This window comes from Lampetra planeri, chromosome 47, assembly GCF_965212315.1.
Source record: "Lampetra planeri chromosome 47, kcLamPlan1.2.h2, whole genome shotgun sequence".
Lineage (NCBI taxonomy): Eukaryota > Metazoa > Chordata > Hyperoartia > Petromyzontiformes > Petromyzontidae > Lampetra > Lampetra planeri.
This window is the reverse complement of record NC_136153.1, coordinates 1,217,405-1,244,451: the sequence shown is the minus strand read 5'-3', so window position 1 is coordinate 1,244,451 and position 27,047 is coordinate 1,217,405. Positions and strand designations below refer to the sequence as shown.

General features: G+C 53.3%; 1 protein-coding gene across 1 annotated transcript; it reads left to right on the top strand.

Moving 5' to 3' along the window:
• The first annotated feature begins 6,509 nt into the window (after positions 1–6,509).
• NR0B2 (nuclear receptor subfamily 0 group B member 2) lies at positions 6,510–23,275 on the top strand. The gene is made up of 2 exons (XM_078615405.1): positions 6,510–9,502; positions 20,278–23,275. Exons 1-2 carry the CDS (start codon positions 7,021–7,023, stop codon positions 20,517–20,519), a joined length of 2,724 nt encoding a protein of 907 aa, XP_078471531.1. The 5' UTR covers positions 6,510–7,020; the 3' UTR covers positions 20,520–23,275.
• Positions 23,276–27,047: the final 3,772 nt, after the last annotated feature.

Here is a 27,047-nt window from a genome sequence, read left to right as displayed (position 1 = left end):
CTTGAATACATCGACCAACACAACGACAAAAAACAGTTTCAGTTTAATTTATTAGGATTTACCCTGTGAGCCATTCGGCTCTTAATTTGGGGGGCGACGTTTCCGGCAATGACCCTTCTTCAGAACACACACTTAGGAAAGAGTGGATCTTCTTCTGCTTCTTCTTTCGTGCGGCTAGTGTGCTGCTGTATATCTGGATTGGGGATGTTATGACCGTGGTCGCGTGGATTTTTTTTTCTCCGGGTCCTCCGGGTTTTCCCTCCGATATTTAGAAACATGCATTGAGATGGTTTTATTCACTGTGGTGCTACAAATGCTCATATGATGGGGCACTTCGTTGAGCTATCATTAGTGGCCAGGTCGCTTCTGAAAAACAAGTTGATACCTCAGTGGTCTTTGCCTGCTAGGATGGGGATGGTTTAGTGTTGAATTTGTTTGTGTTTGGGAGATTTGTTTTTACCTTTCTTGGACTTTGCACTCCGATCGTGTTTTTGTACTGTTTGTTGGTGGAGCGTTCTTACCCCGTGCCCCTAGTGGACATCTGTGAATAAGAGCTTAAGAGCTCACCGGATTCCACCAGACAGTCTGAGTCTGAGATGCAGAGCGACTACTAGAATGTCACATTCAGGTGGTCAAGCCGTGAGATGACTGCTTCAGGACTAGCGGAGTGCATCATCATCGCTGCGATGTCTCCTTCGTATTTGTGAATCTTCGGGGCATTGCGTCGGTGTCTGTTCTGGATGACCGCAGTCGCACCACTACAACTGGAGAGCTTTTGTTGATAATTTCCACTTGTGCATCATCAGGATTCTCTGCACCTCCGATTAGCACGGTTGGTAACGGGCGGTGAGAAAAAAAGTTGAACATCTGACATGGTGTGTGCGGATGTGCTTGAGGGTGGACCATGAGCTTCGTGAAAGATAAAATCCAGGGATCGTCTGTGTTGGTTCTTTCACAAGGTGATAGAGACGATAAGAGTGGGAGACTGCTTTTGATCTAATTCTGATGAGAATTACATTAAAAAATACATGTTTTCTGATGGCCAGCTTCTATGTGATAGCTACACTAACACAAGCTATCTGAAAGCTACACTATCACTAGCTATTGGGTACAGACCCCAGGAATTGAGAGCCACGGCATTGAACATGTCGGTCCCTGACCCATCTGTACAGCAGAGAATGAAAGCCATTTCCTAAGTGCTGTGAGTTAAACTTCTGGAATACTTTGAGGGTTCACAGCAGCAGCTGTAGACGGAATATTTGTAAAGAAGCGTGCAGAGGAACACGCTTGGAATTACACTAAGAGACTAAAAATGTTTTCTTGAAATATTTTTGTTTTCTTACCAGGTCAGGCTCACTGAGCTATATCGCTCTTTTTCAGAAGCATCCTGGTCACAAATGATAGCTCAACGAAGTGGTTTATCATGTTCACATTTATACTCTGAACGTGTCATGTTGATTAGAAATATGGAGAGACAAACCGGAGGACCCGGACAAGAATCCACGCGATCACAGGCAGAGAGATGCAAACTCCAAATTTGCGGCCGTCTAGAATGCTCTTTCTTTTGATGTTCGGAATCCTCTGGGAGCATTGCAATTTTAAATCACCTAGATGGAAACCCATTATTTTATAACTTATTTTAGTGTTTAGTTTTGTTGTCCTTCGCCCGCACCTCCGATTAGCGCGGTTTGGCAACGTACGGTGCGAAAGAAGCACGTACATACAATGAGGAGCACGTGGATTAGACGTCATCGTCCCAGCTGTTAAGAAAAGAGAGTGGGGGAGGGGCTGGGCAGGGCACGTGACGGCCAGAAGGCCGCTGGTCGAGAACAATCACGGAGCGCAGCTACGGAATGGAATGGAACGCATCTGAGAGGACGTGAACCCGGGAGATAGAGCGATGAAATGAGCTCGTGTGGCGGTAATAGGTGGATTGTTATATCGTAAGCTTGATAGAGGTGGCGGCTTTCGGAGGCCTTCATCCAGCAGTGGATGGACCATGGCTGATGAAAATGAATACTCCGATTCCGATAGCCGGGATTCGGTCCGTGTTTCCCCTCTTACCGGTGTCCACCATTCACGCATTTATTGCTCAACGTGCGTCCCTGGCGGCAGCTACCGGACACAAATCCCGGCGCAGGGGCTCCAAAGTAAGGAATGGAGTCGCCATAACATTTGCGTCGAACGCGATTCTCTCGTTTTGTTTACGATCAGAGGAAACAAGAAGATGCTCGGTGTAGTCGGCACTTTGCTTCGTTCATCATTTCGGTTTTTTAAAATGCTTTGCTTTATGTAAACCCCCCCCTTTTTTAATGAAAGATTTAACAAAATATTTATAAGCCTTGGATGCCCCCCCCCCGCTTTCTGTTGCCTTCATCGTGACTCTCCACGCGAGGCGAATTACTCGGTTCGCCGATGCTGCTGCTGCTGCTGCTGTTGACGGTAATTGTGTCATTGCAAAGTGTCCCACACGAAACTCGGAGCCATGCAGCACGAGTCAACAACGGAGCCCACAGATTTTCGGTGGCCGAATTCGACGTTGATTATTCCAGGGGGGTTTTCTGAGCATTGGCACGACTATAAATGGTGCAAAAATATGGGTTCCTCTCGCACATCGTGAGACTTGAACTCAAACACATTTCCTCGCGACGCTCAGTACAATCGGCGTTGTAATTGATTCGCGTGAAAGCGCACGTGCTGTCATCACACGCGCCCGATGTTTTTGTTCCAGACCTCGTAAGCTAAGCAGGGTGCTTGTTGTTTGAGGCTGGTTCGTACTGGAGTGAGAGGACTGCCTGGGGACAGCCCCAGCTTACGGGGTGGCCAGGAGATGGCGGTACCGGTAGTCCCTGATTAACACGATGGATGGGTTCTGAAAACAAATTTCGTGTGAGGTGGAATCGTGTTAACCGAACACAAATTTCTCAAAAGAAATAATGTGATTTAGGGGGAGGTTGCTTTCCAAGCCACCAACTCGATCGACAGATTTATCATTTTTACTAACTTATTTTGACCATATTTTGGTTAATTGCTTAACTTGTGCATGAATAACAATGGATTCCTGAATCTATCTGTGCTGAGTGTCTCAACAAGCAATGATGTTCATGATGATGGAGCGATGGATGATGATGTTATTGTTGATGATGATGGTGCAGCGATGGGTGACGATGTTATTGATTGACATACAGCGATGGGTGATGATCGTGGTGACGTTATTAATGATGACATAGCGATGGGTGGTGATGACGAATTTGATCTGCACCGATGAGTGATGATGTTATTGATGATGATGATGCAGCGATAGATGATGATGGAGCGATGGGTGATGATGATGTTATTGATGATGATATTGATGATGATGCAGCGATGGGTGGTAATAATGATGATGATGTAAACTGATGATGACTCGGCCCACTTGTTGCAGAGGTTCGCGGTTCGATACCGGGAGGCCTCCCTGGTTATCACTGCGTGTGAATTAACCCGTGGACGTTTCAATAGCCAGAGAGGTCGTCATTTCACAGGGGTGGGCCATTGTGTGCCGGCGTCACGGCCCACGTGCTAAATATTTAAAACTAAACTTTATTTTACCAGGTATGGCCCATTGAACTTTTTATATATCTCATTTTCAGAAGCGACCTGACCACAAATAATAGCTCAACGAAGTGGAATTATCGTGTATAAAGTATAACAGCCGAACACTCTAAACGCGTGCTTCTACATGTGGAGGGAAAACCCGGAGGACCCGGAGAAAAATCCACGCGACCACGGGGAGAGAGACAGAGACACGCACACTTCAAATATACAGCAGCAGGCGTCACGGTCGGGATGGAACCCACAACCTCCTGTAGACCAGGGGAGGCAGTTAACATATCCTAGTCACCATTGCGCCTGTGACTGCTGGAGATCTGTGGGGGGAAAAGAGCTTCATAGCTTATCGGATTCCACCGGTGTAAAATACATTTTTGGATTGTGCACTGCGATTCCGCGGCAGCAACATCGCCCCCTGCTGCAAGGAGGGCAGCAGCAGCGGTCTCCTGCCTGGTCACGTCACCCTGTCCACTGGCAGCGATCACCCCAACACCACCACGTGCACCACAACACCACCACTTGCACCACAACACCACCACTACGTGCACCCCAACACCACCACGTGCACCACAACACCACCACGTGCACCACAACACCACCACGTGCACCACAACACCACCACGTGCACCACAACAACACCACCACGTGCACCACAACACCACCACGCGCACCCCAACACCACCACGCGCTCCCCAACTCCACCACGTGCACCACAACACCACCACGTGCACCACAACACCACCACGTGCACCACAACACCACCACGTGCACCACAACAACACCACCACGTGCACCACAACACCACCACGCGCACCCCAACACCACCACGTGCTCCCCAACTCCACCACGTGCACCACAACACCACCACCACGTGCACCCCAACACCACCACCACGTGCACCACCACAACACCACCACGTGCACCCCAACACCACCACGTGCACCACAACACCACCACGTGCACCCCAACACCACCACGTGCTCCCCAACTCCACCACGTGCACCCCAACACCACCACGTGCACCACAACACCACCACCACGTGCACCCCAACACCACCACCACGTGCACCACCACAACACCACCACGTGCACCCCAACACCACCACGTGCACCACAACACCACCACGTGCACCACAACACCACCACGTGCACCACAACACCACCACGTGCACCACAACACCACCACGTGCACAACAACACCACCACGTGCACCACAACACCACCACGTGCACCACAACACCACCACGTGCTCTCCGCGTGTGTTTGCTTTGGCGTAGCGGTGAACGTGCAACGAACCTGGCGACGCGAGTTCGATTCCAGCTCGCGGCCAACACCGGTGACGATTAGCTGAACCGGTCCTGGGCCTCCCCTATGTCGACTCAGCCTCAAATGAGTACCTGGTGCGGTGTGTAAACATCGCCTCTGTGGAGACAAAGGCGGTCGGGAGTGGTGCTGACCACCCACCCCCTCGTATACCCTTCTGGCCTTCAAAGGTGCTACTCGATAACAGCACTTGCCTTAACAGTCTGTCACGGCTATACGGGGGATCTTTGTCTTGTGTGCTGTATAGGTATATGGTGTGTGCTATGCATGTATATGCTGTATAGTTGTGTGTGTTTGTGCTATGCATGTATATGCTGTATAGGAATGTGTGTGTGCTATGCATGCTATGCATGTATATGCTGTGTAGTTGTGTGTGTGTGCTATGCATGTATATGCTGTGTAGTTGTGTGTGCTATGCATGTATGTGCTGTGTAGTTGTGTGTGCTATGCATGTGTATGCTGTGTGTGCTACACATGTATACGCTGTGTGTGTGCTATGCATGTATATGCTGTGTGTGCTATACATGTATTTGATGTGTGTGCTATACATGTATATGCTGTGTGTGTGCTATACATCTATATGTGTTGTGTGTGCTATGCATGTCTATGCTGTGTGTGCTATACATGTATACGCTGTGTAGTTGTGTGTGTGTGCTATACATGTATATGTGTGTGTGCTATGCATGTCTATGCTGTGTGTGTATGCTATACATGTATATGCTGTAAAGTTGTGCGTGTGTGCTATGCATGTATATGTGTTGTGTGTGCTATGCATGTATATGTGTTGTGTGTGCTATACATGTATATGTGTTGTGTGTGTGTGTGCTATACATGTATATGCTGTGTGTGCTATAAATGTACATGCTGTGTGTGTGTGCTATACATGTATATGCTGTGTGTGTGCTATACATGTACATGCTGTGTGTGTGTGTGATATGCATTATATGCTGTATAGTTGTGTGTGTGTGCTATACATGTATATGTGTTGTGTGTGTTATACATGTATATGCTGTGTGTGTGTGCTATACATGTGCATGCTGTGTGTGCTATACATGTGTATGCTGTATAGTTTTGTGTGTGTGTTATACATGTACATGCTGTGTGTGTGTGCTATACATGTATATGCTGTATAGTTGTGTGTGTGCTATACATGTACATGCTGTGTGTGTGTGCTGTACATGTATATGCTGTATAGTTGTGTGTGTGTGTGCTATACATGTGCATGCTGTGTGTGTGCTATACATGTATATGCTGTGTGTGTGTGCTATACATGTACATGCTGTGTGTGTGTGTGCTATGCATGTATATGTGTTGTGTGCTGTATCGAGCGCGCGCGCCGTCGCTGTGAGGGGGGAGGGAGAGCGGCGCCCCCCGCCCCCCTCTCTGTCAGGGAGCCGATTGATGCCCTGGGCCGGGGGGGGGTCGAGGTGGGCTGGGAGGGGACGAGCGGAAGAGGGGGGCGGGGCGGGGTGGTGGTGGTCTCTGTGTGTGGACGAGGGAGGGGAGGCGAGGGGCGTGAGGGGCTGACGGAGGCAGGGGGATGAGGGTGGGGCCGCCGTGCGGTCAAGGTCCCTCTCCGATATAAGACGACGCGGGCCAGGCAGAGAGAGAGACACTCGCAAGCGGCACGGGCGCTGAGAAGCACACGCACAGAGAGCCACACACACACCCAGACACAGCCAACGCGGCTCATGTACCACCCCTCCTGCCTTCGGCTGCAGTTGAACGCGAGTCTGCGCCTGTGTGTGCGCCTGGGCTCCCCCCGTGTGGCCTGCCTTCCTTCATAAGCCGCTACGCGCTCGCAAGCACTTGCCCCGACAGTCTGCTGAGGCTATCCCGGGGGTGGGATCTTTTGTCTTTGTCCACGCAGGCGACCCGTGCCGAGTAGCCATGGCTCACCGTCGCTAGGTGAGTACCAAGACGACCGCCCTGGCGCTCCTCGTGGACACGTTCTGGGAAGACCGCGTGTCCACCACCGCCATCGCCTCCACCTCGTCCTCGTCGTCCTCCAGGCCTCGTCACCCTGAGCCCGCGGCGGATGGAACTCGAGCGCCCGCAGTGACCTCCTGTGCCCGAGAGGCGGTGTCACTCACGCGGAGCGCCTCCCGCATGAACGACGAGCGGAGCTCCATCGGCTGTGCCACAGGAGGAGACGTTGAAGCGAGTGGAAGAGGTGGTGGTGGAGGTGGTGGTGGAAGTGGTGGTGGTGGCGAAAGACCCAGCAAATCATCATCAACCTCATCGTCATCATCATCGCCAGCAACGGCAGCTTCTGAATCATCTGAAACACCACCGTTCGCATCATTATACTTGACGTCAACATCATCATCAGCAGCATCAGTAGCTGGGGTTCCATCATTATCATTAGCAGCAGCATCATCAGCAGCAGCATCATCAGCAGCAGGAGTATTCGTGGGTCTGCTCCAGCAGCAGGACATGGCTTGTCCACGGGCCGTGTCAGCCACGCCGGCTCGGCTGCAACAGCAGCAGCAGCAGGAGACGCGACGGAGCCCAATCCTCTTTCGCCTGCTGCAGAGCGAGAAGCGCGCGGGGAGCGGCGGAGCGCGCTCGCGGTCAGCGCCCTACACGTGGCCCTTCCACCTGCAGCAGCAGCAGCAGCAGCACCATCAGCAGATGATGCAGCTGCAGCAGCAGATCCACCTGCAGAGGCTGCACATCGAGCAGCAGCAGCAGCAACAGCAGCAGCCGCATAACCTTCGCGTGCAAAAGACTGAGTTGGAGCCAAATACTCCGAGTGAGAAAGTTCATGTTGAGCAGCAATATCAGCAGCAGGTGCAGATACAAGTTCAGGACACGCACGTTCAGCAGCAGCAGCAGCAGCAGCAACAGCAGCAGCAGTACTACCAGCTGCAGGTGCAGAAGGTTCATCTGAACGATCAACATCTTGATCAACATCATCAGCAGCAGCAGCGGCAAGAAGAGGAGGAAGTTGGACTTCAGCAGCAGAAGCGCCACCAGCATCATCATCAACAACACCATCATCAGCAGCAGAACCATCATCATCAGCAGCAGCAGCAGAACCAGCAGCAGCTGCAACAGCAACATCTGCAGCAGCAGCAGGTCCATGATGTCGAGGAGTCGGAGCTGCTGGTGCCGCTGGTGCCGCTGCCGTCGAGTTGCGCGTGCGCGCAGCGGCGCCGCCTCGTGCTGCGCTCGGCGCACTCGACGCGCCAGGCGGCCTGGGCGGTGCTCGCCAAGACGCTGCGCTTCGTCAAGACGCTGCCCTCCTTCTGGCAGCTGCCGCGCCGCGACCGCCTGCTGCTCGCGCGGCACGCCTGGGCGCCCCTCTTCCTGCTTGGACTGGCGCAGGAGCGACTGCCCGTCGAGGTGAGCGCAGAGCCGGAGCCGAGCCTCCTTCGACGGCTCCTCAGCGAGCCCGACGTCGAAGACGGCAGTGCTGGTGGTGGTTGTGGTGTTGGTGGTGTTGGTGGTGGCGGTTGTGGTGTTGGTGGTGGTGGTTGTGGTGCTGCTGGTGGTGGTGTTGGTGGTTGTGGTGCTGCTGGTGCTGGTGGTGGTGGTGCTGGTAGTGGTGCTGGTGGTGACGGTGGTACCGAGAGCTGTACAGGAGACAAGATGAAACGCAGCGGCGGTGGCACTGCTGCCGATGGTGGTGGTGGTGTCGGCGACGGTGGCGTTAAGGGCAGTGCCATTGCGGTGGAACACGTTGAAGGTGATGATAACAACAACAACAACGATGATGATGACAACAACAACAACAACGATGATGATGACGATCTCAAGAGGGCGAACTTATTGCCGGCCTCGATGACGGCGGTGCAGAGAGGTGGCAAAGACCAACGATGGTGCCGCTCGGACAGGCGGCAGGGACGTCGCCGTCGTCGTGCCGAGACCTGCGTCGCCTCCTCGCCCCCCTCCTCCTCCTCGTCGTCGTCGTCCTCCCCGCTCCCTTCCAAGAGTCCCAGCCGCCAGAGCAGCGACTCGCCCCACAGCGGCACCATCACGAGCACGACCAGCAACACCACCACCCTCATCACCAACACCACCACCATCATCAGCAGCAGCGACACCAACGACACCTTCAGACGCAGCAGGTGCCGCAGCAGAAGCCCTCAAGATGTCACAAGCAGCAGCGGCGGCGGCAGCGGCAGTCGCAGCAGCGACAGTCCTCAGCCCATGGCCAAAAGCACGACCCCTCTGCCCCACACGGACACGACAGGTCCGGCACTCACCACCACCACCACCAACAACAACAGCAGCAGCAGCTGCTGTGTTAGCCCGCAGACTAACAGCAACAGCAGGAGTCCTCTGCTCATCAACAACACAGCGACGCCCGGAAACAACAACAACAGCAGCAACAACAACAGCGGCAGCAGCGGCAGCAGCAGCAGCGGCAGCAGCCCTCAGCCCATCATCATCAGTGGCGGCGGCATCGGCGGCTCGCTGAGGCAGCGCGCAGGATCAGCGGCGGCGAGCCCGGGGCGAGCGTCTCCCGCGAGCCTGCAGGCGGACGCCATCCACAAGGTGCAGAGCTTCCTGGACAAGTGCAGGCGCCTCGACATCGACCCCAAGGAGTACGCCTACCTCAAGGGCATCGTGCTCTTCAACCCTGGTGAGGCGTTGCACCCTCCCCACGCGGGCCGCGGAGCGAGTGGTGTGGGGGGGGGAGCGGTCGTGTAGCGGTTAGCGCTGCGCTCCGAACCCGGCGAGACGACTTCGAGTCTCGCTCGCGGACAACACCCATGACGATTATTTAAACAGGTCCTGGGCTTCCCCTGGGTCGAATCGGCCTCAAATAAGTACCTGGTGCGGTGTGTAAAAACATCGCCACTTGGGGAAACAAAGGCGGCCGGGCGTGGTGCTAGCCACCCACCACCTCGTGTGCCGTGCCGGCCTTCATAGGTGCTTGCTAACAGCACTTGCCCCAACAGTCTGTTCAAGGCTATTCGGGGGATCTTTGTTTTTGGTAGTGCTGGTGGTGGTGCTGGTGGTGCTCGCTAACAGCACTTGCCCCAACAGTCTGTTAAAGGCTATACGGGGATCTTTGTTTTTGGTAGTGCTGGTGGTGGTGCTGGCGGTGCTCGCTAACAGCACTTGCCCCAACAGTCTGTTCAAGGCTATACGGGGGATCTTTGTTTTTTGGTAGTGCTGGTGGTGGTGGCGGTGTTCGCTTACAGCATTTGCCCCAACAGTGTGATGTTAAAGGCGATACGGGGTCATTGTTTGCAGGTGCTGATAGGTAGTCCGTGACGGCGGTGATGCAACACGTTCTGGCCGTGGTCGCGGTCGTGGTGGCCGTTATGGGAGGAGCGGTGGTGCAGTGGTTAGCGCGCCGTGCCGCGAACCCGGCGACCCGAGTCTTCGATTCCCGCTCACCGCCAACACCAAGTGGCGATTTTATGAACGGGTTTCTGGGCTTCCCCTAGGTCGACTCGGCCTCAAATAAGTACCTGTTGCGGTGTGTAAAAACATCGCCACTTGGGGAGACAAAGGCGGCCGGGCGTGGTGCTGGCCACCCGCCTCCACACGTGTCGTGTCGACCCTCATAGGCGCTACTCGCTACTTACAGCACTTGCCCCTATCGTCTGTGAGGGCTATACGGGGGGTCTTTGTCTTTGGAGACCATTGTAACGTTCATGATGATGGTTGCGATGGCGGTAATTGTGGTCGTAGTGTTTAGTGGTGATCGTAACGATGGCAGTGATGATAAAGTTGGCCATGTCAATTATGTCAGTGGTGGTGGTGGTGATGATGATAACAATTTTGATGACCGCGACGATGCTGCTAGCGCTGGTGACGATTGTGACGATACATGTGGCGGTGGTGGTGATGTTGACTATAATGATTGGCCAAAGTCTATACATATTCTTAGGTTTTTTCGGTAAAGTCACGTAGGTAAAACATCAAAATTAATGAAAATAAAATAAAATAAAACAAAAAATCACGACGTTTCGGAGGCAACACAAGTCTCCGTCGTCAGGTGGGACCGTCACAGCCGAATTAGCTGCATCTCACTTGATGCAGCTACTTCGGCTGTGACGGTCCTACCTGATGACGGAGACTTGTGTTGCCTCCGAAACGTCGTGATTTTTTGTTTTATTTTATTTTATTTTCATTAATTTTGATGTTTTACCTACGTGACTTTACCGAAAAAAACCTAAGAATATGATTCCTTGCAGTCACGAAAGCTTCAAATCTAGAATTAAAGTCTATACAGTATTCTGAATTTGATGTATTTGTTATTGCCTCCGCGAACCTCCCGGAGTGGGGAGCAGAGTAGATGAACAAGTCTATCGCTCCTCGAGTGGCAGGGCACGTCACTTGGGAACTTGCTTGACGATTACCCACACGCCGAGGAAGGGATAATGTTTACAACACGACATGCAGCTTAGCTCACGCGTTCATCTCGGCACAAAAAAAACGTAGCAAATTCAGAGGTCGCAATGTTCGCGGTTGTGACGCTCGCTATCAGCACTTGCCCCAACAGTCTCTATGCGTGTCCCGAGTGTGACATTGCAGCGTGCCTTGCTGTGTGTGCCTGTATGCACGTCTGTCTGTCTGTATGAGGCCGGTGTGTGCCTCGAGTGTGGAGCGGTCGTGTACTGTAGCGGTCAGCGCGCCGAGATACGAATCCGGCGACCCGAGTTCCATTCCAAGTCACGGCCAACACCAGTGATGATTATCTGAACCGGTTATGGGCATCCCCTAGGTCGACTCAGCCTCAAATTAGTATCTTGTGTGGCGTGTAAACATCACCACTGGGGAGACAAAGACGGCCGGGCGTGGTGCTGGCCACTCACGCCCTCGTGTGCTGTGTCGGCATTCATTGGCGCTTGCTTACAACACTTTCCCCAACAGTCTGTTCAGGCTATATGGGGGGGGGGATCTTTGCCTGTGTTTGTGTGTATGAACCCCTTGTGCGTTGCGTCTAAGTCGTGTGTGTGTGGCCGTGGTACAGAGCCACTGAAGGTCGAGGGTCGCTTTGTTAAGGTACACAGCCACGTGTGTGTGTCTTGCATGTGAGGAGCGGTGACGCAGTGGTTAGCGCACTGCGTTACAAACCCGGTGACCTGATACGTTGTATAATTCTGCCACTGAAGTTGGCCCACGGCTCGTATCAGTGGCGGTTATCTGAGCGGCTCCTTTACCTCTCCTAGGTCGATTCAGCCTAAAATGAATCGTGAATAGCGGGTGCGGAGTTTAAAAAGAACATGAGTGTGCGTAGGTCTGCATGGGAAATCTGTGTTCTGTGCGTGTGTCTGCGGGTTACACGTGTGGCTGTCTTACTGTGTCTATATATGTGTGTGTCTCTGTGTGTGTGTGTTTATCTGTGTGTGTTTATCTGTGTGTGTGTCTAACTGTGTGTGTTTATCTGTGTGTGTGTCTAACTGTGTGTGTTTATCTGTGTGTGTGTTTATTTGTGTGTGTGTGTCGATCTGTGTGTGTGTCTATCTGTGTGTGTGTCTATCTGTGTGTGTTTATCTGTGTGTGTGTCTATCTGTGTGTGTGTTTATCTGTGTGTGTGTCTATCTGTGTGTGTTTCTATCTGTGTGCGTGTGTGTATCTGTGTGTGTGTCTCTCTGTGTGTGTGTTTATCTGTGTGTGTCTATCTGTGTGTGTGTCTATCTGTGTGTGTTTGTTTATATGTGTGTGTGTGTTTATCTGTGTGTATGTCTCACTCTGTGTGTTTATCTGTGTGTGTGTTTATCTGTGTGCGTGTCTATCTGTGTGTTTATCTGTGTGTGTGTCTATCCGTGTGTGTTTATCTGTGTGTGTGTGTCTATCTATTTGTGTGTGTCTATCTGTGTGTGTGTCTATCTGTGTGTGTGTTTATCTGTGTGTGTGTGTGTCTATCTGTGTGTGTGTCTATCTGTGTGTGTGTCTATCTGTGTGTGTCTATCTGTGTGTGTGTCTATCTGTGTGTGTGTTTATCTGTGTGTGTGTCTATCTGTGCGGGCGGGGAGTGGTCGTGTAATGAACCCGGCGACCCGAGCTCGATTCCCGCTCACGGTCAACAACGGTGACGGCTATCTGGACCGGCACTGGGTCTCCCGTAGGTCGACTCGGCCTCAAATGTGTACCTGGTGCGATTTGTACGTGTCGCCACTATGTAGACAAAGGCGGCCGGGCGTGGTACTGGCCACTCGCCGTGCCGGCCTTCATAGGTGCCACTCGCTAACAGCACTTGCCCCAAAAGTCTGTGAAGCCTATGCGGGGGATCTTTGTCTTTGCATCTGTGCGTCGGGTGGAGGTTGCTGGAGATAAAATGGGTCCTAGTCTGTGCTTGCGCGTGATGATGATGATGGCAGCAGCAGCAGCTGCAAGTCACCATTCAGGAGTTCAATGCCAATACTCTTAGTTCTTTCGGTAAAGTCACGTCGGTAAATAATGAAATTAAAATTAATAAAAATAATTTTTATTTCATTTTTTACCTACGTGACTTTACCGAAAGAACTAAGAGTATGAATCCTTGCAGTCACGAAAACTTCAAATCTAGAATTCAATGCCAATGTTGAGGTCTGCTACGGGCCACGACGAGAGGGCTTCAGCAGAGAGAGACTTCGTGTCGTGTCGTTGTTCCTCCTCCTCCAGTGATGGAGCGCAGACGACCACAGTGGGCCCACTGTGCGGCCAGCCGTGCGGGTTGCATGGCCACAATCTCACGACTGTGAATTGTCTTTAATGTATCGCTATGTATCTGTTTGTGTCTCTATGTATCTCTTTGTGTCTCTATGTATCTCTTTGTGTCTATATGGGTTTACCATACGGTCCGTAGTCTGTGTTGCATGGCCACAGTCGCACATCACTGTGGCTCGCGTCTTCAATATTCCATTCATGAAGGAGATGTGTGGCATCGACCTGCTGCTGATGTAGTTCCGACGATGCAGTTGATGGAGTTCGCCACCACCGTGAATGTAATCGTGGGCATTATTGGGTGAATCTACACACACGGCCTGGGAGTAATGATCACGCAACCATGAATGTGTCGTAAAACCCACCACCACCCGACACAGCCAATGAGTGAGGTTTGTCGCGTTAACAAAACATGCCAGTTAGTTCATGAGTTCAGCACCACCGGTGTGTTGAAGTGACGGGTTTGACGACACATTCATATTTACGCGATCTATCATGAAACAAAACCTTTATTATGGATTATATTGGTCGCAAAGCCCTACTCCTACCCGTTAAACTGACCGGTAGCACACCGCTAGCTGCAACCACGGGGCATGCACACCGTACGCCTCGCGCGCACGTCCGAAGGCAATCGTGTTCGACGTAACTTTGTGAACGCGTGAACCAAGAACGCTGACATCGAATACATTTAGCACGTCTTTGACTGCTCATCGTCGTGGCAGAGGGCATGGCCCTGCCGTCGGCAAACAACCAAATGGAGCAATACATATTTTGTTTTATTTAGATATTGATTTGTTTTTGTTGGAATTCGGCAAAAGAACAAAAAAATCAATCAAATATTTCAAGAGCCGCAGCGCAAGGCGGTGAACTCGTGACGGGGTTGGACCCCTCAATAAAATGACGTCACGAAGCGGTCACGAAGCGACCCCCACGCCCCGCCCCCCTGGAGGGGGGGGGGGCTGCAAACAAAGCGCAGGGCTGTCACGTGCCCAGGCAGCGCGCTCCGCATCCTGTGCGAAGTTGCCGCAGCTGCCCGGTGATCGTCCACGAGTCCTGGACGGCCGTTCCATCTCCGCGTGTGGGAGCTGAAAGAGCGGAGCGGCTTCCTGAGCACGGCCCGCTCGCCCACCACCCCGGCCCACCGCGACAGCAAACTACATGCGGAGGCATCACAGTTCGTCGATGGCCACGCGTGGCGGTGGGGTAAAGAAGTTTGGATATCTACAACCGGTGTGGAAGCATCGCCAAAGTGACTCTGTGGACGGTGGTGGCGCTTCCGGCAGCAGCAGCAGCGGCGAGCTGTTGCAGGGCCTGCGCCTTTAGTTCCAAGCACGTTTTATTGTGCGTACGTACGCGTGTTGAACTTCTTTCAAACCGTACGGGTGCCACCCGCGCCAATCGTTTTTGTTCACGTACAATTCTAAGAGCGCTTCGTCGTCAACAGCGACTTCGAAGTCGTGGTGGAGATTCCACATTGCCGTGACGAGGGCCAGACTGTTTCGTACCGTTTGGCTCGTCACAACGCGATAACCAATTTTATCGACCCACGTGGATGATTGCTGGGGGTCGACACGATGAATACCAAGTAGCTGCTGTGACTTTGTCTCGTTTTCTCTCTCCAGTCGTGAGTTACTCAGCCAAAAGGGCGCCGAGGCCTCATTGGTCCCTGTGACCAGTAACAAGCAGCACGGATAGAGCTATGATGGTCGCGAGGTGGGAGATAATTGCATTGAGCTGCGCGCATCTATCACAGAATCACCCCTTGAATGTCGACAGCGCAACACGACGGCACAGACAATGTTACAGCTTCCGCCCGGAGCCACTCAGTTTAAATCTCTGCCGGGGGGGGGGGACGACCTCATCCATCACGTCTGCGGCGGTCGTTAAAATTAGTACTCACTTTGTGAAAAATTCCATGCGTATTTGTTGGTCAGGTTAAACGCCAAAAATTGTGTTTTTACCGCTCTTGGGCATCCCCAAGGTAGACTCAACCTGAAGTTGGTGCCTAATGCAGTGTGCAAACATCAGCAGCGGGGAGACAAAGGTGCTGGTTCTTTAATAGGTGCTCGCTAACAGCACTTGACCCAATCGTCTGCAAAATGCAAAATGTGGGTGATCACTGTGATTGTCTCGGCGGTTGGGGAGAGATAAAGCAGCGCTATGAACACGGCCATCTGGAGTCGCTACGGCTAACAGTGGTAAATATCTATACCGATTTTGGGTTTGCTCCCTAGGTCGACTCAGCCTGAAATGAGTACTCGTTGTAGTGTGTAAATATAAGCACTGGGGGGTTAAAAGCGGCCGGGCGTGGTGTTAGCCACACCACGCCATCGTGCAACCGTTCTGGCCTTACTAGGTGCTCGCTAACAGCACTAAGAGCACCGTCTGTTTTAAAGGCTCGACGGGGGATCTTCGTTTGTGTGGGTAAGTGAGTGGGTGAGTGAATGAGTGAGTGGGTTAAGCAAGTGGCTGAGAGTGGGTGAGTGGGTGAGTGAGTGGGTTAGCAAGTGGCTGAGATTTTGATTTAAAGCTTTCGTGACTGCAGGCATTCATATTATTGGTTCTTTCGGTAAAGTCACGTAGAAGGGAAGCAATTAAATAATAAAAATATAAAACAATAACATTCTCACGACGTTTCGACTGCAACACAAGCAATCATTATCAGGTGTGAAATCCACAGCAAATTTTCTTGCTACAAATTCTTTTGCTGTGGATTTCGCACCTGATGATGATTGCTTGTGTTGCAGTCGAAACGTCGTGAGAATTTTTTTATTTTTTTTATTTTTTTATTTCCCTTCTACGTGACTTTACCGAAAGAACCCAGACTAAGTGGCTGAGAGTAAATGAGTGAGTGGGTGAGTGAGTGGGTTAGCAAGTGGCTGAGAGTAAATGAGTGAATGAGTGGGTGAGTGAGTGGGTGAGAGTGAGTGGAGTGAGTGAATTGGATGAGACGACATTGCCCGTGTCTGGTAGGCCGACTCCTACATGCACATGCAGCAGCACCGATTCAGAAATCACTCACCACGCATGTTAGTCATGAATGGAACTCGAGTTTGACACAGAGGCTTTCGCGACCAATATCATCCATAATACAGGGGGGGTTATTTCTTCGTCACGTCTGATTTTCTCTCCAACACACCGGTTAGTGCTGTACGAGTAACGAATTGGCCACGTTCTGTTGACGTGATAAACCTTACTAGTTGGCTGTGTCGGGTGGTGGCGGGTTTAACGACACCTACATTATTAATGGCACTCTCGTCAGTGGGTTCATCGCACACTGCGCTAACCACTGCGCCACCGCTCCACCCTCCCACAACAACAACAACAAACGCCGTTCCCCATGAAGTGACGGTGTTTACGTGATATGATTAAGGACCACTGTCCGAAACGTCGTCGGCTATATGTTTTCCTTCTGAAGCTGCGGTGTTATTGAGGGGTGTGAGTTTTAAAATGTATATATAAAATGGGGGGAGCGATGGTGCAGCGGTTAGCGCGCTACGCTACAAACGCGGTGGCCCGAGTTCGATTCCCAGACACGGAATCATCATTTCACTCTAATGGCTAAATAAATATAACGTTTACAAAACAACCTGTAAAGAATTGCATTCTAAAATATAGATAACTCCTTTTACGATGTCAGCAAAACTATTCGTTTTTGGCGGGTAGTTTTTGTATTGTATTGACAATGGGATCTGTAATATTGGACCCCCCAAACACCTCCAGGGTGGGCAGCGGAGTTATCCTCTCCCATTGCCCACGACACCATGCGACGCGTCGTCCATAGACACCCCGAAGGTGAAACACCGCCATCGTCATCACAATCATTGCCCCACAGCGCTTTGCTGTTCCACTGCTGGATGAAGACCTCCCCAATGCCGCGTCACTCGGTGATGCCAAACGCACAGGCACAGATAAAGGTCCCCCCCCCGTATATTTTTGGGGGGCAAGTGCTGTCAGCGAGCGCACACGTACACAGGCACACGAGACAAATACAAAGATCTCCTGTATACACTCGAACAGACTGTTGGGGCAATTGCTGTTAGCAAGTAGCATCTATGAAGGCCAGCACAGCACATGAGGGGGTGGGTGGCCAGCACTACGCCTGACCGCCTTTGTCTCCCCGGTGGCGATGTTTTACACACCGCACCAGGTACTCATTTGAGACGGAGTCGACCTAGGGGATGCCCGGGACCGATACGGATGATACTCCTCACTGGTATTGATGGCGTGAATCGGAACTCGCGTCGCCGGGTTCGTAGCGCGGCGCGCTAACCACCGCGCCACCGCTCCCCAGACACAAAGACCCCCCCCCGCCGCGGCGCGGCGCGGCCGTGAATCGCCTTGACGAGGCTGTGCGGCGTGAAGTGCTGTTAGCGAGTGGCACCGATCGAAGACCGAGGGGCTGGGCTAAGTTGGGCAGCACTGTGACCCGTGCCGCTGGGGGTCGAGTTTCCTGCTGGGCTCGCGGAGGGGGAGGGGGAGGAGGGGGGTGGACACTCGGAGTCCATCTTCCCGACACACCGCGCCCTCCGTCTCCCCGGGGCAACTCACTGCCGCACCACAGACAAAGGTTCCCCGTGTAGCCTTCGCAGACTGTTGGGGCAAGTGCAGCATGAAGGCCGGCGCAGCACGCGAGGTTGGTGGCGGGTGGCCAGCACCGCGCCCGACCGCCTTTGTCTCCCCAGTGGCGATGTTTTACACGCAGCACCAGGTACTCATTTGAGGCTGAGTCGACCTAGGGGGAGGAGGTTCAGGACCTGTTTAGATCATCGTCACTGGTGTTGGCCGTGAGCGGGAATCGAACTCGGTTCGCCAGGTTCGTAGTGCAGCGCGCTAACCACCACCACCACCATCAGCAGCAGCTGACATGGTCAATCCACTGCTGGATGACGATCGATATTACGACCTCTCAATCCTGCATGCGCTCTCTAATGCACGTGCTCCTTTCTATCTCTATTAAAACTAATCTAAACTATGATTTTATTTCATCAAGTAAGGCCCTCTGAGCTATTCATCTCTTTTTCAGAAGCGACCTCGCCACAAATCGTAGCTCAACGAAGCGACTTATCATCACGTGGACATTTACAGCAGCCACATACGCGAAACGCACGTTTCTAAATGCGGAGGGAAAAAACCGGAGGAACAGGAGAACATTCCAAGAACATGTGTCAACTCCAGGCGTTAGGGTCGGGATCGAACCCACGCACGACCTCTTGTATACCAGGCGAGGTCGTAAACATCTCGCCACCGCGGCGCCCCCGTGTCTTCCCACGTGTGACATCTCTTTCTCTCTCTCTCTCCATTCTGCTTGTGCACCCAGAAGTTTTCGTCACATTTTGTTAGTTAATGACCACGTTGTTAAGCGTGTACGTCATAGTGGGCATTTCTACAGCTTGCATTTAATTTATAAAATAATATTTCGAGGGATCTCGCCTAGACCGTGGATAGGCCACTACCTGCTGACGAGGCTCAGAGCAGTGGAAACCCGTCCAGCCCTCTGTGATTCACTCATCACAGCATCTCACTTTGGAATGTACTCCCGGCATTTCACTTCTTGAATGCCCTCCCCATCGTGTCTCAAGCGCTTGCAACTTTGCTCAACTCAAAGGAACGCGTTCCCCAGGCGCTCTCACCTACGGCCGTATCTAACGCCCGCAAGAGGGGGTCTCAGCCCAGGGGGTGGGGGGGGGTACCACTCGTCATGATTAGGGGGCCGTCAGACCCCATATGGGGAGCGCTGCTGGTTATGGGTTGACTCAGGGTTAACTCAGCCCATCATCATCAACATCCCGGCAGGGTCAATAAAACGAGCACCAAAATGTGGAGAAAGTAACAGTGGTTGTGTTATGGATAGACTCGCTCCCGCCCCCTGCTATAGCAACGTGGAATTTACACCCCACTGTCGACAGGTCTGAAACACAGGAGAAGACAACGCTCCAGGGAACGCTTGGATTTAACTCGTAGCAGTTTTATCACTGTATTAATGTTCCCACGAGGTAAGGCACACTGGGCTGCAATGCGTCGCTCTGTTTCAGGAGTCCACCTTGGGGCGCCACAATGAATGGCACCGAAGCTGAACGAAGCGGCTCATCAGCCGCGTGGGCGACTTACCGCAGCCAGACACTCTAAACCCCCTCTCCCCGTGAGCATGGGAGCGCGGCTCTGGGTGCTGGTGTTGGTGGTGGGTGGTGTTAGTGGTGGTGCTGGTGGTGGTGTCGGTGGTGGGTGTTGGTGGTGGTGGTGTTGGTGGTGGTGGTGTTGTTGGTGGTGGTGGTGTTGGTGCTGGTGTTGGTGCTGGTGTTGGTGGTGATGTTGATAGTGGTGTTCATGATGGTGGTGGGGAGTGGTAGTGTAGCGGTTAGCGCGCTGCGGTACGAACCCGGCGACTCGAGTTCGATTCCCCCTCACGGCCAACACCAGTGAGAATTATCTGAACCGGTCCTGAACCTCCCCTAGGTCGACTCAGCCTCAAATTAGTACCTGGTGCGATGTGTAAACATTGCCACTTGGGAGACAAAGGCGGCCAGGCGTGGTGTTGGCCACCCCACCAACTCGTTTGCTGTGCCGGCCTTCATAGATTCTCGCTAACAGCACTTGCCCCAACGGTCTGTTCAGGCTAGACGGGGGATCTTTCTCTTGATGATGATGGTGCTGGTGATGGTGGTGTTGGTGATGCTGATGGTGGTGTTGTCAGCCGTGGTGCCTTCCTCCCGCGATAACGCCTCCTGTTGCCCCCCGTGCCCCCTCCTCTAGACGTGGAAAGCCTCTGTGCTCGCGCCTGCGTGCAAGCGCTGCAGCTGGAGGCGCAGCAGGCGCTCTGCGAGTGGGCCCGCGTCTCCGGCTCGTCGGGGCCCCCGCGCCTGGGCCGCCTGCTGCTGGCGCTCTGCCTGCTGCGCTCCGTGCCGCCGGCTTCCATCACGCAGCTCTTCTTCGGCTCCAGCCAGGGCGACCTGGCCATTGAGCTCCTGCTGCAGGACCTGCTGCAAACGCCATGAGGGCAACCGCCCTACCGCTGCACTTTTTGCACCTGGGGGGGGGAGGGATGCGAACGACATTGTTTTGGTTTGGCACCCCTGCGGAAGGGCACTTGAGGGAATGTCCTGTTGCGGGTGTCTCGAAGGTCGTTACTGCTGCAAGCACTACTGGAAGAATATACTGCTGCACGGAACGTGCGGATAATGCTGCACTTTTAGCACCCATGGGGCATTTGCTGCCGAAGGAGCGTTCGACTGCTGCATGGGGCCACTGGAATAATACCCTGCTGCGTGTGCTTTACCCTGGGGCAGACACTGCTACAGGTGCCCTGAGGGCAAATACTGCTGTCGTTATTCATGGGGGCGGGGCCGGGGCATTTGACTGTTGCAGGGGGGCCACTGGAAGAATATACTGCTGCAAGTACTTGCCCTGAAGGTAGATACTGTTGACAGATGCTCATGGAGCATGCCTGCTGCAAGATGGTCCTAACATTTATACTGCTGCAGGTGTCCTGATATTAATACTCCTGCAAGCTTCCCTTGGGGTGGGGAGGCTGATACTGCTCGAAGTCGCCCTGGGGGAATGCACTGTTACAAAATGCTCCGAGGGCACTACCCCGTCTCCCTACACACTGCGCATACTGTACGATGGTCCGGTCAGTCGTGGCTTGCTTGTGGCATTCGGCGTTTAAAGCAGGGCTTGGGCCTCCCATGGGTCGACTCAGCCTAAACTGATTGTAATATCGCATCGCGTGTGGGGGTGGTGGTGCTGCTGTGGGTCGTTGGGATGTGCGCCAGCGCTGGGGGCGGGGGAAGACAAAGGCGGCATGCGGTCTTCTAACCCCCCCCCCTCCCACCATCGCACAACTACCACAACGCCGGCCTTAATAGGTGCTCGCTAACAGCGCTCGCATTCACTGCCTTCAGATTGAACATCACGGTTCCCTCAAGCATTGGCGAGCTCATCTCCAGTTGGCGGCCTTGCTGGAAATTCCACATTCCAGTGGCAGGGAGCGGAGGGGGCAGTCTATTCGTAATCGTTTTTTTCATTGCAAATTGGTGCTCATTTTAACGAACTCAGACGAATGGTCATAGTGGTGGTGATGATTTTAGGCTGAGCTGACCTTGACCGGGAGGGGGGGGGGAACTTGAACCCGTGACCTTCCGATTGCGAGTCGAGTGTGCGAGGGCTACAGTGGGACACTCAGCCGGACGTTCGGTCAATTACTCTTCCCGCGCGCACGGAGTGCCCTCCTGTGCCCCCCTTACCCCTCCCTCCCCTCCCTCCCTTCCTCCCCTCGCTCCCTCCCCTCTCCCCCTCCATCCCTCTCTCCCTCCCCTCTCTCCTTTCCTTCCACCCCACCCCTCCCCTCCCTCCCCTCCCCTCTCTACCCCCTCCATCCCCTCTCTCTCTCTCCCTCCCCTCCCTCCCCTCCCCTCTCTCCTCCCCTCCCCTCTCTCCCCCCCTACTTCCCCTCCCTCCCCTCTGGCATTGTCAACGCGTTCCGCCTCCCACACCCTTCGTTGGGGGGGGAGGGAGGTCCTCATTCCCCACGTCTCCTTCTACCCCGATTTTGGATGGAACTCCTTTCACGAGACATTTACAATGATAGTTGTGTTTGGGAGAATTCGTTTATATATATGTGTGTGTGTGCGTGTGTCTGTGCGCGCGCGTGTGGTTTATATTTTGGTAGGTGTCAAAATGCTGGCATTTTGCAGTCGCGCGACTCTTGTGTGTAAAAAAACAACGAAAACGAATCTCGCGGTGGCCGCCAGCTCTTCACGACGCACGCTCTCACTTGGCGGAGTGGCTCCAACACTTTGCTGGGTTGTGAAGGAGGGACCCCTCCACCCCTCCTCCCCGTGGTTTGACGAGAACCTCCGGCATCGCCACCTCGTTCGGACGCTCCATGGCGCTCCTCTGAACTCTGGCGAGGGGGGGGGACAACAACACCCTGAACCACCCCTCCCCTCCGTGGAGCCTTCGCGGATTTCTCTCTGGCGGGGGGCACGTGCTGTTCGTAGCGAGCAGCGCATTTGAAGGGCGACACGGGCACATGAGGGGGTGGGTGGGCAGCACGGCTAACACTCACTCGCACTAACACTCACACAAACACTCACACGCACACTCACACTAACACTCACTCACACTCACTCACTCACACTAACACTCACACTCACTCACTCACACTTACACTCACACTAACACTCACACTAACACTCACACTAACACTCACACTGACACTCTCACTCACTCACACTAACACTCACACTAACACGCTCACACTCACTCACACGCACACTCACACTAACACTCACACTCACTCACTCACTCACACTCACACTCACTCACTCACACTTACACTCACACTAACACTCACACTAACACTCACACTAACACTCACACTAACACTCACACTGACACTCTCACTCACTCACACTAACACTCACACTAACACACTCACACTCACTCACACAAACACTCACTCACACACACACTCATACACTCACTAACACCCACATTCACTCACACTTACAATCGTTCACACTCACACACTCACTAACACTCACTCACACACTCACTCACACTAACACTCATTCACAAACACTCGCTGGCAAAGTCAACCAAAGATTTCTGACGTATCGAATATGATTGTATAAAGAGGGCACAGGGCTGATGGTTGGCGTTGTGTTTGTTGTGCGTTGTCCTGTCGATGTTAATTTTAATTGTGTTTAAATGATTGATCGCCTGTTGAGTAAATTCCGCGAGCGAACAACGCGTACTAGTGTGCATGGAAACACGTCAGTGTGAGCGCACACACAGACACACACACACAGACACATACACAGACACACACAAAGACACACACACACATACAGACACACACACACACAGACACATACACAGACACACACAAAGACAAACACACATACAGACACACACACAGACAATAACAACAACAACCGCCATTCGCCACTAAGTGGCGGTGACGTCATCACGACGCTTGTGCCAGGCCATGTGCACCTTGAGGCCACGTGATGTGTCGAACGCCCGCTGGCAGGAGGTCACGGGGCAGACCCAGTTGCCACGGGTCGACTGACCGAGATGACCGAGATGACTGGCTGATGCACCACCTGTGCCCCCTACCGTACCAACTTGCTGTGCTTTAGCCACCCGGTGATCCGCTCGTTGTTGTGAGCGTCGCTCCTCCGCCCTCCGTTGTTGTTGGAGGGCGACTGCCTCCAACTGCCCAGTAGCGTCCTTCACGAGCCTCCTCCACAGTGGCCGATCTTGACACCGCTGGTACCAATCATCGGCAAGTCCACTCAGCTCCACGTTCTCCTGTACCACATCACTCCATCTATTCTCTAGCCCGTGCCGCGCCCGTTTAGCCCCCTCGATCCGGCCGAACAAAAGCTGTTTAGGCATGCGGTGGCTGGGCATGCGGGCTACATGACCCAGCCAACGCAGCCTTGCCTGCCGGAGGAGCTCACCGATGGGACTTTGCCCAGATCTTTCAAGGATTTGTGAGCACCTCACACAATCCAGCCTGGTTAAACCCAGGATGGATCGTAGGCAGGCCAACCTAAATGTTTCCAACCGGCGAATATGCTCCATTAGGGGGGTCCACGTTTCGCAAGCGTAGAGAAGGGAGGGAATGACCGTGGCCGAGAAGACCTGAAGCTTCGTGCGGAGCGACAGACGAGGTAGCTTCCACACAGCGTTACGCAACCGATGAAAAGATATTGCCGCTCGACTGATTCGGAGTGAGACCTCTGCTGTTAAACTGGAGCCGGTCATAAGCACACTGCCCAGGTATGGGAAACTCTCCACTCTCTCCACAACTGCCCCATCACCGATTGGGAGTTGTGGGGGTGGAGTGTCCGATGGTACAAAATACCCAGGAAGGTGCTTAGTTTTGGTGGGGCTGATGGTAAGGCCCCACCTCTTAGTGGCACGCTCCAGTCTCAGCAGCAGTGTCTCCAACTCCTCTTCTGAATGAGCAGCTATTACCAAATCATCGGCATAAATAACGTGGTTGACCAATAGGGAGCCATCCCTTGATCGCACCCGGGCGTCAGCCTCCCATTATATCTGTACCAAATGGAAATTCCCCCGGTACAGCTATTGAAGGCTTCACGAACTACGCAGTCAAAATAGATGTTAAATAATGTGGGAGCCAGAGGACATCCCTGTCGCACCCCAAGGTGTACAGGGAAAGGCTCCGACTCCCGGCCACATAGTTTTACCCGGGCCCGCTCACCATCATGAAGGTCCTTAATGATCGTGAGCAGAGGGTCAGGGACTCCGAAAGCACGAAGAACAACCCAGAGCCCAGGCCAACTGATGGTATCATAGGCCTTGACCAGGTCAATAAAGCAGAGATGTAGTTCTTGTTGGAATTCCCTACACCTCTGCTGTAGCAGACGGACAGAAAATATGGCATCTGTGCAGGACCGCCCTTTCCTGAAACCGCATTGGAGTTCCGCAAGCCTCTCCTCAGCGTGCCTAGCAAGGCGATGTTGAATAATCCTTGCCAGGACCTTTCCTGGCACACTGAGGAGTGAGATGCCCCTGAAGTTGTTACAGTCTGTGCGGTCCCCCTTCTTAAAGAGGGGGACCACCAGGGCATCCTTCTAATCCTGCGGAACCCGTCCAGTCGTCCAGACTTGTTATGATGTCATATAGGGCAGTCTGTGCACAAACGCCACCCTCCCTCAGCATTTCGCTTGGGAGAACATCTCTGCCCGGTGCCTTACCTGGTCTCAGACTCCGGATCGCCTTCAGTACTTCCTCAGACACAGACACACACACACAGATACACACACAGACACATTCACAGACACATATACACACACAGACACAAAGATCAAAGATCCCCCGTATAGCCTTAACAGACTGTAGGGGCAAGTGCTGTTAGCGAGCACCTATGAAGGCCGGAACGGTACACGAGGGGGTGGGTGGCCAGCACCACGCCCGACCGCCTTTGTCTCCCCAGTGGCGATGTTTACACACCGCACCAGGTACTCATTTAAGGCTGAGTCGACCTAGGGGAGGCCCAGGACCGGTTCAGATAATCGTCACTGGTGTTAGCCGTGAGCGGGAATCGAACCCAGGTCGCCAGGTTCATAGCGCAGCGCGCTAACCGCTACACTACCGCTCCCCATTACACAGACACACACAGACACACACAGACACATACAGACACATACACACACAGACACACACAGACACATACACACACAGACACACACAGACACACACACACACAGACACATACACATACAGACACACAGACACACACAGACGCATACACACAGACACACACAGACACACACAGACACATACACACAGACACACACAGACACACACACACAGACGCATACACATACAGACACACAGCATGCATGCTGACAAACACAGACACATACAAACATACACATAGACACATACACACACAGACACACACACACAGACACACACACACAGACACATACACACACAGACACACAGCATGCATGCTGACACACGCACACAGAAATCGCCACGAAGTGACGATGACCTGTGCCAGGCTAGGTGCACTTGAGGATATCACTTGTAGTCTGGATGAAGACTCGCTCGCAGCTGGGGCGATTGACAGAGTGGCGAAGTTTACACACATACACACACACACACAGATATACAACATTGTACACACACACAAACACACACACACACAGACACACACACACACAGATGCACAACGTTGTACACACGCACACGCACGACGCACGCACACACACAGACACACACACACAGACACACACACAGATACACACACAGACACACACACAGATACACAACATTGTACACACACACACAGATGCACAACGTTGTACACACGCACACGCACGACGGGCGTCTTATTTAATTCACTCGCGACAAGGACCCCTGGCTGGTGCACTAAAGGAAAAAAAGAGAATCGCTGCACAGGGCGCACTTTGATGGAGGAGGTGTTGGTGGTGGTGGTGGAGGAGAAGGTGGTGGTGGAGGAGGAGGAGGTGGTGGTGGACGTGGTGGTGGTGGAAGAGGTGGTGGTGGTGGAGGTGGAGGAGGTGGTGGTGGAGGAGGAGGTGGACGTGGTGGAAGAGGAGGTGGTGGTGGTGGAGGAGGTGGTGGTGGACGTGGTGGTGGTGGAGGAGGTGGTGGTGGTGGTGGAGGAGGTGGTGGTGGAGGAGGAGGTGGACGTGATGGAAGAGGAGGTGGTGGTGGTGGAGGAGGAGGTGGTGGTGGAGGAGGAGGTGGACGTGGTGGAAGAGGAGGTGGTGGTGGAGGTGGTGGTGGTGGAGGAGGTGGTGGTGGAGGAGGTGGTGGTGGAGGAGGAGGTGGACGTGGTGGAAGAGGAGGTGGTGGTGGTGGAGGAGGAGGAGGTGGACGTGGTGGAGGAGGAGGTGGGTGGGTGGGTGGATGTGCGGCTGGGAGCTAAACCAACACATCGCTAAACGCGAGTGGCATCGTCACGGAACAACCTAGCGCGCTCGGAACTTGAATTACGACGCGGCAGGGAG

Excerpts from the sequence above, each read along its gene's own strand:
- NR0B2 (XM_078615405.1), top strand. The coding sequence starts at position 7,021 with ATGAACGACGAGCGGAGCTCCATCGGCTGTGCCACAGGAGGAGACGTT. Across the intron at positions 9,503-20,277 it reads CATCGTGCTCTTCAACCCTG|ACGTGGAAAGCCTCTGTGCT; the intron begins GTGAGGCGTTGC and ends CCCCTCCTCTAG.